Below are 11,118 nucleotides of genomic sequence, written 5' to 3'. Positions count from 1 at the left end.
TTGGGTACCGAACACACAAACGGGTAGAGTGATATCTCCTTGTCCGAATGGTCAGGATGGTATGTTGGTAGCGAGCCTTATCACGGAGCAGCAATCTTGGGATGTGGAGCGAATCAATGAGCTTTTCCTGCCGTTTGAAAGAGAACGGATTACTAATATTCGTTTGAGTCCAAATAGGCCGCAGGATAGGTGGTATTGGAGTGGGGAGCGGGATGGGATTTTTACGGTGAAATCAGCTTATCGTATGTTGGCGGGGGAATGGCTCGATATGGCGGAGCAGTCGGATTCGACTAACTTGAAATGGCTCTGGAATAAGGTTTGGAAGGTACCGGTCTGGCCACGCGTAAAACTATTCTTCTGGCAGCTGTGTAATGAGGCTCTGGCAACCAAAGCCAACATCGCTGCTCGAGTGAAAGGTGAGTCCTCTTTTTGTCCCTTATGTAATTTATCTGACGAGTCTAGTATCCATCTTTTTAGAGATTGCAGGGTGGCACGGTGGGTGTGGGAGCAGCTGGAGTTAGGACGGGAGGAGGAGGAAAGAATGAGTGGGGTACGGCTTTGGGTGGAAGAGAGGTGGAGGGAGATTAGTGGAGCGGAGTATGGGAAGTTTGCTTTGGGGTGTTGGGCGATTTGGGAGCACAGGAACAAGGTTGTTTTTGATGGAGTAGAGGTGGAGCCGGAGAGGATTGTCAGACGGGTTTGGGATGTGCTGCACGAGGGGGAGGGGGAAGGAGTAGTAGGCTGTTCGCGAAAAGGAGGAGGGAGGACTGGCAGTTGTGGGAATGGGGAGGAAGTGGAGGCGTGGAAAGCAGCCCCTAGGGGCTATGTCAAAATCAACGTGGATGCGGGTGCAAAAGAAGGAGAAGGGACAAGCACGGGGATGGTATGCCGTGGGGAAGGAGGGGAGGTGATGTGGGGGATCGCTATTGTTAGAACGGAGTACTGGGAGCCGAGTGTTACTGAAGCAGTAGCAATGTGGGAGGGCCTAAATGAGGCGAAAGCGAAAGGGTTGCGGAAGGTGATTATGGAAAGTGACTGTTTGCAGCTAGTTGATTCTCTTAAGGAAAAGCGGAGCGGAAGAAGTGTTTTTTCTCAAGTTGTCGAAGACATTTTAAGCCTTTGTAATGATTTTGAGTCGGTCTTATGGTCTTACACTAGTCGAGTCAATAACTGTGTAACGCATTGCCTAGCTCATATCATACCTAGGATTATTGGTCGTATGGAATGGTCGGACTCGTTACCGACAAGTGCTCAGAACGCTGTACTCTTTGATTTATCTATGCTATAGTAACACCTTATGGTGTTTTCATCAAAAAAAAAAAAAAAAAAAAATTCCAACACTAAAAATCATTTCCATGGCAATTAACGGAAATTCATCCTCCTCTCAACCCTTAATTCCATCTTTTAAGGGTCAAAATTATCATTTTTGGAGTTTGAAAATGAAAACCTTGTTCAAATCGCAAGAATTATGGGATTTGGTTGAAAATGGGTATGAAGAACCTGAGGGAAATCAGCCCGGTGAGTCCTCCGCACAACTACGGGAAAACCGAAAGAAGGATTCTAAGGCTCTTTTGTTCATCCAAATGGCAATGGATGATGAGATTTTTCCGAGAATTTCAGGAGCTACAACTTCCAAAGAAGCATGGGAGATTTTGAAGCAAGAGTATTTGGGTGATAAAAAGGTAATTACTGTCAAACTCCAAACTCTCCGTCGCGATTTTTGAAACACTCTTTATGAAAAAAGAAAAGTCTGTGCAAGAGTTTTCATCTAGGGTGTCTAATTTGGTGAATCATATGAAATCATTGGGTGATAATATAAGTAGTGAAATTGGTGTGAGTAAGGTATTGAGAAGTTTAGACTCAAAGTTTGATCGTGTTGTTGCTGCAATTGAAGAGTCTAGAGATTTATCTACCTATAAATTTGATGAATTAATGAGCTCTTTGATGGCCCATGAAGATAGAATGAATAGGTCTAATGAAAAGGCAGAAGAAAAGACTTTCTCAGTGAAAGGAGAATCTTGGAGGAATTCTGAAAATTTTTCAGGTGAAGCAAATCGCGGCAGAGGCGGTTATCGCGGCAGAGGACGCGGTAGATTCGGTGATGAGCAGCGCCAATCTAATGATGTTTACCGCTGCGATTATTGCAACAAAACGGGCCACAAAGAAGCCTTTTGTTGGCAAAAGCAAAAGGATGAACAAAATCAGGCAAATTTTGTTGAGGATGAGCAAGAAGAAAGCCACCTATTTTTGACTCATTCATCTATTGATGACAGTGTAACTGGTGTGTGGTATATTTATAGTGGCTGTTCTAACCACATGACAGGTACAAAGTCTTTGTTTCGTGAATTAGACGAGTTTCATGATAGATGAATCAACTCAACCAAAACCTTAAGGTGATGGTTGAGGCCCAACTATTATAAATATTCCTATTACGCTCCCTCACTCAAATGCCCTTTGGGCTTGAAGAGTGGTTAGTTGTGCACCGGCTCCCCCGTACCGTGTGCTAGGTTTCCACTTCAAGTTTTTGAGGAGTTTTGAGGTTGCCAGGATTTGAACCCGTGACCTTCGGTCACACTGCCTCTGATACCATTGAGATGGTTCATCTATCATGGTATCAAAGCCAGTTAATAGAAATAACTATAATAGTTGGGCCTCAACCATCACCTTAAGGTTTTGGTTGAGATGGTTCATCTATCATGGTATCAGAACCAGTGTGACCGAAGGTCACGGGTTCGCCGGTGCACAACCAACCACTCTTCAAACCCAACGGGTATTTGAGTGAGGGAGCGTAATAGAAATAACTATAATAGTTGGGCCTCAACCATCAACCAAGAAAATAACTTGGAGACAATAAGAAAATTGAGGTTGAAGGCAAAGGCGCAGTTGAAATCAAGACGATTGAGGGTAAAGTTAACCTTATTCGTGATGTTCAATATGTTCCTAATTTGACTCTTAATTTGCCTAGTGTTGGACAATTAATGTCTTGTGGATTTTTGGTCTTCTTTGATGATAATTCTTGCATTATAAAAGACAAAAAAATTGGTCGGAGTCTCATGAATGTGAACATGGCTAAAAACATGATGTTTCCACTTGATATTAATTGTGTCGAAAAGAAGGCCTTTGTTGCTAAGGAATGTAGTGAGTCTAATTTGTGGCATTTGCGTTATGGTTACTTGAATGTGAAGAGTATGAAACTCCTAAGTAACAAAAATATGGTTGTCGGGTTGCCCAAAATAAGTGACATCAAATTTTGTGAAGGATGTGTGTATGGTAAACACAGTAGAGGTCATTTTCCGGTAGGCAAGTCTGGGAGAGCTTCTACTTGTCTTGAACTTGTGCATGCTGACTTGTGTGGATTTATGAGTGTTGAGTCGTTTGGCGGTTGTCGATATTTTTTGTTGTTTGTCGATGACTATAGTCGAATGTGTTGGGTATATTTTTTGCGGAACAAGTCAGAGGCATTTAGTTATTTTAAGAAATTTAAGGTGACGGTAGAAACAGCAAATGCGAGTTTTATAAGGCACTCCGCACCGATCGAGGGGGTGAGTTCATTTCTAAGGAATTTAAAGAATTTTGTGAGGCGAATGGAATTCGCAGGGAACTCACGGCACCGTACAGTCCACAACAAAATGGAGTGGTTGAGCGTAAAAACCGAACTATGGTCGAGATGGCTAGGACTATGATGAATTCAAGTGGTCTTTCAAAAGAATTTTGGGCAGAAGGAGTAGCAACGGCAGTCTACCTCCTTAATATTTCACCTACAAGGGCTGTAATTAATCGAACTCCATTTGAAGCTTAGAGTCATAAGAAGCCTAAGGTAAGCCACTTGAAAGTTTTCGGTTGTATTGCTTATAAATTGTCCACTAGCCAGAATGATACAGGGAGGAAGAGGCATATTTTTCATAGGGTACGATTCTGACTCATTGGCGTATAAGTTATTTGATCCTGAAACTCGCAAAGTTACTGTGACGAATGAAGTGGAGTTAAATGAAGTGGAAATATGGGTTCAGAAAAGTGACAAGGCAGTAGCACCAACATCGTCAGTTCCAATTCCCTACAATGACGAAATTTCAGTGGAAAGTAATGATCATGAACATCCACTACTTGGAAGTGCCAACAACTCCTCTGATAGTTCTTTTAATGGCAGCTCATCATCTCCCAAAAGTCCACAATCAATTATTTCAAGTCCTACTAGTGCTACTTGTCCTTCACATACATCACCATCAACTTCATCCGATGGAACACCTCCAAAGCATTTTCGATCGCTGCGTAATATTTATGAAACTTGCAACTTTGTTTTACATGTTTCCGATGCAGCGCAGTGATTCTATTTTTAACGATAATTTGGAGCAAGGGGGTGTGTTGAGTGTTGCTCCAAAATACTTTCTGTTTCTTGTTTGTTAGCATTATTATGTTTTTAGGAGTAGTGGGTTAATTGGTCAATAAGCACATGTTTAATTTGTTTACTGGTTAGTTAAGATATTAGTGGGCTTGTCCACTAATTTAGTTGCTTGTTTTTAGCTTGATAGTTGTTTACTTGTAGCCTATTTAAGAGGCATGACATTTTCATTATTAATCAAGTTTAAGTTTTCCTCTATATTTTCCCAACAAACCCGACTTAGACAAACTCAACGGTTAAACTACTACTTACGACCACTACCACCACCACTATAGGCCACCATAGTCCTCCCCTGTACCCAGCACCACCAGAAACCTATCCACGGCCACCATACCTCGCCCTAGCTACCACCCACGACTCAACAGCAACAACAAACACCAACACCAACTCGTCCAAACCCATGTAAACAACCCGCCATACCACGACCACCACGCAGCAACCACGAGCCACCACCACCTGCTTCACCACCCCACACCGATTACCAGTAATGCCACCATGACACGGCCCCCAATAACATGCCTTAGCAGCAACTCACGACACCTACAACTTCAAAAACCCACACGATAACCCGTCAACCACCCACACAAACCACCATCTCTGACCACCCTAACACCACCACTGGAACCGACTAAACACTACGACCCTACCCTACCAAACCCAGGTCAGACGAGTTAGACTAGGGGTTGCAAACCCGTGTTCAACGTGTAATCAACAACCCACAACCACCCTTCGAAAACCCAAATAACAGTCCCCTTGCCGCCGGTCAACGGTGGTCAATGGTGGGTCCGGTCACACCCTGGTCCTCCACGGTCATGGTGACGGTCTTAGTTCGTCATACGGTAGTCTACTTTACGAGTTATAATAATTATAAAATTAATACATTATTTTATAAGACGGTTTTACCTTTTATCGCTAATTGCTTTTTCCGTCTCCAAAATCTCCTTCTTCTATTCTTATGAATTACTTTTTAGATTTATCATGTATTTATAGTCTAAGTTTAGGGAGCATATGAGGCAAATTAGGAAACTATTGCCTTATTCTAATTATTATAGAAATTACCATTAATTATTATTATTATTATTATATTATTATAAAATCCCGCTTCAAAACCCGACTACTACTCATACTAGGCCTAATATAATCAGCCCATTAACCCATATTACACGGCCCAAGGCTTAATTGACTTTAAGTCCAATTCCCGACTTGCTTACTTTCTTTATTATTTAATTAACGTCTTATTTGCAATTATTATTAGAAATGCCTTTAGTTAATTATTTAAATTACATAAATTATTCTCATAAGTAATTATTAAATTATGGGGTATTACATTTGTAATTTTTATTTTTCTGGGTTTGTTTGGTTAGACCAAAAATTGTTGGTGTCGAAGTGTTGTCGGAGTTTAGCGGAAGTAATGTGGTGTTAATTACGACTGCGATTTTGGAGGTTGTTGAGTGGTGATGGGCCTTGGTAGGGCTACTATAGATGGTGAGGTGGGATGAGTTATGGTGGGAGACTGGGTTTGAAGAAAGAAGAAGAAGATAAGAGGAAATGAAGAAAAACAGAAAAAGAAGAAAGAAGAAAGAAGAAAGGGACCCATAGTCACTTGTTTAGAAACCTGGAATATCAGGTCAAAAATTGGGTCGGTCTACTACAAGTTAAATGACCTCAAAGATGAGATTTTTCTCAGTTAAATATTAGGATAGATTAATATGAGAAGAGGGGGCTTAGGATAGATTATTGCCATGAAATAACCCAATTAAATGAGATAAAAGTGAAAAAATGATAGCCACAAGGGTCAAACTCATTAAATACTATGATAGATTAATATGAGAAGATGAGGCTTAGGATGGATTATTGCCAAGAAATAACCAAATTAAATGAGATAAAAATACAAAAATGATAGCCACAAGGGTCGAACTCATGACCAAACAAATACAAACCAAGTATTCAACCACTACGCAACTAGATATTTGATGATTCTAATTGAAACTAACTACTCCCTCCCAGTCACTATAATGTTCCCTCTTTCCCAAAACGGATTATTCAAGTAATGTTCCCCTTTCTATTTTTAGAAACTTTTACTCTTATTTTATTCATTTCTCTCTCCTATCACCAAACCCCACACAACTCTTTTACTCTTATTTTATTACTTTCTTTTATGTTTTGGCCCACAATTCTTTATTTAACTACTAATAATTCATCCCTCTCTCCTATCATCAACCCCACACAACTCTTTTACTCTTATTTTAATACTTTTCCTTAAGTATCGTGCCATTATCAAAGGGGAACATTATGACGACTGGGAGGGAGTAGTAAATATTTCAGAACAAAGGGATGCAGGTGAACCCCCTGCACCCCCTTCATAACCGCCTCTGGTCATAGTCCTAAGGTATTTGCATATCATATATTCATATGTATATTAATTAGATAAAATCACAAATTTTGATATGAAACGGTTTCATACTAAGTTTATCGTGAGACTAACCTATAGTATGGGCGGTTAGCTATATAATTTGTTGAATTTATTTTGATACAAAACGGCCTCTTAATAATCTTATCGTGAAACTGACCTATAGTATGAGAATGCTTTTATACTCCGAAGTATATACGATGTATTTATAAATATATTTGTAATTTTTTTCCATGGTGAACTAATCTTGCGCATTGGTTTGATTTTTCAGCAGGTTGATGATGAGAACCACTTATACATGAACTTAAACGGGTTGCATAGTAGAGAAACTTCCCAGGTAAATTGATAATCAGCAAATGAATCGAAATTCATACGTATTTGTGTTGATTGTGATGTCAACTACTTCACCTTGTCTATTAAGCAATATTTAATTTCGATTTTAGCTTCATTTTTCTTTGTTTTATCAAGGTTTTATATATGTTTTCCCTTAAAATGGGTTTTTAATTTTCAAACTATATACAATATATATGGACATAATACAACATGGTTAGCTCTTTTCTAACATGTAATTTTTGTAAACATAAATTTAGAGGATCTTGATTGCAGTGATAATTACAGATGAATACTTACGTGGAGTAGTCATTAGATCTGATAAGGAGATTCCTTGAAATCAACAAGAAGATAAACTTCAATCTTTTGCCTTCTCCTACCTTCCTTATTCTCTAATTCTCTTCTTGTGTATTTCTCTTAATGAATATGAATTAGGTTAAAACCACAAACAGATGTAGCTTTTATTATATAGGTGGCAGGAGGGGCATAATTAGATAAGTGGGCCTAATATGTTAATGGCCTGTAAACATTAACCGTAATCCACTTAGTCTATTACTCCGACTAAAAACCCGAAACATCATATTAGCTATTATCTATTAGAGTGACTGATGTCAGTAATTAGGTCCACATAATAGAGAATTAATATGATAATTCTTACATTCTCCCACTTGGACCATATTATTGACCTAAACATAATGTCACGTGCAAACAGAGTCATAAGTCGCGCAGAGAACTAAATGAATACATAATGGGTTTATCTTAATTACCCCGATCATTCGAACAATTTGGTTGAGTCATGGCGGAAACACTACTATACAAGAGAAGTGGTCCTTCCATGTACTACGGACCAATCATTTAGAATAATCAGTCTGTACAAGGAGCAAACATAATCCCCGATAATGTCCTTGAGGAAAAGGATTGATTCTGTTAATCGTGCAATAATAATGTATACAATAACAATAATACGATACAGAAAATCGTTCGGAAACCATCATCATAAGAAAACATATGTTGATTAATCAAAACATAAGTGTCATCATTACAAAACACTAGCATGATCCAAACACAAACGAAAAGCATTAGTGATTATCCTCCAGACCCATATCAGTAGCATGCTTTAAAAATGTCTTTGGAGGTAACCCCTTAGTTAAAGGATCTGCTATATTGGCACTAGTCGTGATGTGCTCAATTGACACAGTGTTTTTCCGAACTTTCGCCTTAACTGATAGGTATTTCATTTCCATGTGTTTTATACCTTTAGAATACCTATCATTCTTCGAAAAGAAGACAATTGCGGCATTATCTGTTGGGGCTGGTGTCCTCCACAGTTAGTGCAATGACATATAAATCTCTAAAAGGATCAAAGGGTATACTTTTGTATTATTATCAGTTGGTCCACGTTTATCAATAATGGTTGGCTTGCTAGATAAGTTTGACGTTATTGTCATACAGATGGCGGTGATCAACTGGTCCCTAAAAGTCACACCTATAGGATACGTTTGAGAGATGTGACGGTATGAAAATACAGTCATATTGATGCCTAATATGACTAAGCGGTTAGTCGGAGTTATTGACTAATAATTAGTAAAACGCGATGTTGAGATATTTATTTAATACGGATTAAATAATCTTTTGGCTAAGGTGAATTAAGCGGTTAATTCGTAAATTGAATATAAACGGTTATATTTAATTAATGTATATTGAATTAATTAATTATACAATATTGTCATTGTCGGACAAGTATTAATATGTCGACTGATTCATGTTACTAGTCGATATTTTAATATCCGATATCGGATGACGATTTATAATTAAAACCCGTCATATACATTTAGCAAAACGAGTCGGACCACGAGTTAAATAAGGAGAAAGTGGAAAGCCCACTCCCTCCCTATGCAACCGGTCGGTCGACCGAATGGAACAAAAGGAGAGTCCTTCTCTCCTTTTGACCTAATCCTTCTCATTTGAAGAAAAATTAGGGTTTTGGAGCATTTTTCTCTAAAATTCTAGATCTCACATCAGAAAACTCACAAAAGCTCTCTCAATATTGCAAGGCAATCAGAGAGCAATTTCTAGCACAAGGGGCATAGTCTCAGACGATCTTGGGTGCAACGATTAGGAGGAAATCTACGTTGATTTCTGTTCTTAGGCCGTTTAGCACAGGACCCGAGGTTGATTCTTATTCTTTTATCGTTTCTCTTGTTTTTCGTTTATGACCATTAATCACATGATAAATTACAATATAGTCCTTAATTTTAAGGGGTTTTATACGGATATTACCCTACAAGTGGTATCGGAGCGAGGCCACGTATATTTTTCATCGTGATTTTCATTAAACGATTTGAATCGATTTTTTGCATTGAAAACCGTGATATACGGTTCCCGGCTAGTCGATCGAGGACTTCAGTGTCTCGATCGATTGGTTTTTTTTTTCGATTTATTTTTGCATATTGTTGCTATATACGATTATTATAGCAATATGTTTAAAGTTTTGTCAATTGAAGTTTTAATTTAATACGGATTAGGTCAAAATTGCAATTGGTTTTTTTTTTGTCAAATCGATTTCTCGTTTGCCGCGCTGAAAAGAAAAAAAAAAAATTTTTTTTGTGTTTTTTTTATTTTTCGGCCATAAAATGTACATAATACGAATTATGTACACTCGCTTGATTGTGAAACGGTTCACACACGTACCATTTAGTTATTTTAAAGCGGTTTAAAGTAACGGATTGTAATGGATTAAAATTAAGTTGATAAAAGCGGTTTTGTCATATAATTTTAAGCGTTAAAAGGTGGTTTGGATAAATTTAACATAATTACGGAATTATGTCACGAATAATTTTTGTTTTAGTTGATGCATCTTTTATTTATCGTTACTTTTGAATGCCATGAATGTTTTTATTACGTATTTAATTTTACAAACGGTTGTAACTTAGTGTGGCCTTAGTAGAACGTGTTACCGTAATGATGGAACACGGTCTTGGTTGTATTTTGAGATCTCGCATCTCCGTTTTGGATTTTTCTTTGTAATTACAGTTTTAATTTAGGATGTAAATAGGTTTATATTTTGTAAATTTTAAATTGTAATTTTGAGAAGACCAAAGATGGAGATCGGATGCTCACTCCCGCTGCATGGATCAAGATGGAACATCAAGACAAGCTTCTCGGGTCCAACGGTGGATTCCAAAGTTGTATTATGTTTATCTTGCTAGGATAGGCCACACTAGGACTTTTATTTACGTTTTGTTTTTTTTATGTTTTTCATCGTAACGATAGTTTGCATCATTTTCCGCCTAAAACCAAACCACCTAATATTTGCATGAAAACTGACTCATATAGAGGTTACGCGTTAGCTTTCTATGACATACAGATGTCACACGGACTTAATAAGCCATCACCTAAGTTAATTCATTCACGTAATGCAAGATTTTCGTTCACTTTAAATGAATTAAAACTAAGTTGATGGGATCTTCCTCGTATAACCAAAAATTGAGAATAGTCTTTATAGGTCAAACTCCAATAAATCCCTTCTTCGTCGGTAGGCATAATATGACCCCTTCTACGTCGGGTAAGTTGGAACTGATTGACCTATTTTATCTCAACACTATGGTCACAAATGCGATCCTGTGATTATGGTGGACTAAAGATAGGATTTACGGAAATCTATCGACCAAGAGTTCTAACGGTAGAACTAGCCAAACAGTTGGCTTATCAATTTACGGAAATTGAGTCTTGGGATCATTTGTATAATTCTTGAGGTAGATCGATTATACAAGTGCAATGAGTCTACACGTTAAAATGAATTTTAAATAGACTTATATCACCTCGATGAGTTGCTTATTTCTTTTTGTTTTTCTTTCTTTTTCAGTGTAGAACACGATCATTTAAACTGCTAATAACATAATGGCTGGCCGTACGGACGACCCAATGCCAAGTGCCACATTGGACCGTGAGTCCTGGCTTCGGATCTTCATGAATCGGA

General features: G+C 38.2%; 1 protein-coding gene across 1 annotated transcript; it reads left to right on the top strand.

Moving 5' to 3' along the window:
- Positions 1–1,439: 1,439 nt before the first annotated feature.
- On the top strand, positions 1,440–2,370 carry LOC141629425 (uncharacterized). Its single transcript, XM_074442430.1, has 2 exons — positions 1,440–1,682; positions 1,750–2,370. The coding sequence occupies exons 1-2, from the start codon at positions 1,440–1,442 to the stop codon at positions 2,368–2,370; spliced, it is 864 nt and encodes a 287-aa protein (XP_074298531.1).
- The last annotated feature ends 8,748 nt before the right edge of the window (positions 2,371–11,118 follow it).

This window comes from Silene latifolia, chromosome Y (assembly GCF_048544455.1).
Source record: "Silene latifolia isolate original U9 population chromosome Y, ASM4854445v1, whole genome shotgun sequence".
Lineage (NCBI taxonomy): Eukaryota > Viridiplantae > Streptophyta > Magnoliopsida > Caryophyllales > Caryophyllaceae > Silene > Silene latifolia.
The sequence above is the reverse complement of the archived record's forward strand: the minus strand, read 5'-3'. Positions and strand labels throughout refer to the sequence as shown.

Coding starts and splice junctions, on each gene's coding strand:
- LOC141629425 (XM_074442430.1), top strand. CDS start 1,440: ATGAAAACCTTGTTCAAATCGCAAGAATTATGGGATTTGGTTGAAAAT. Junction 1,683..1,749: donor AGTATTTGGGTGATAAAAAG/GTAATTACTGTC, acceptor AAAAAAGAAAAG/TCTGTGCAAGAGTTTTCATC.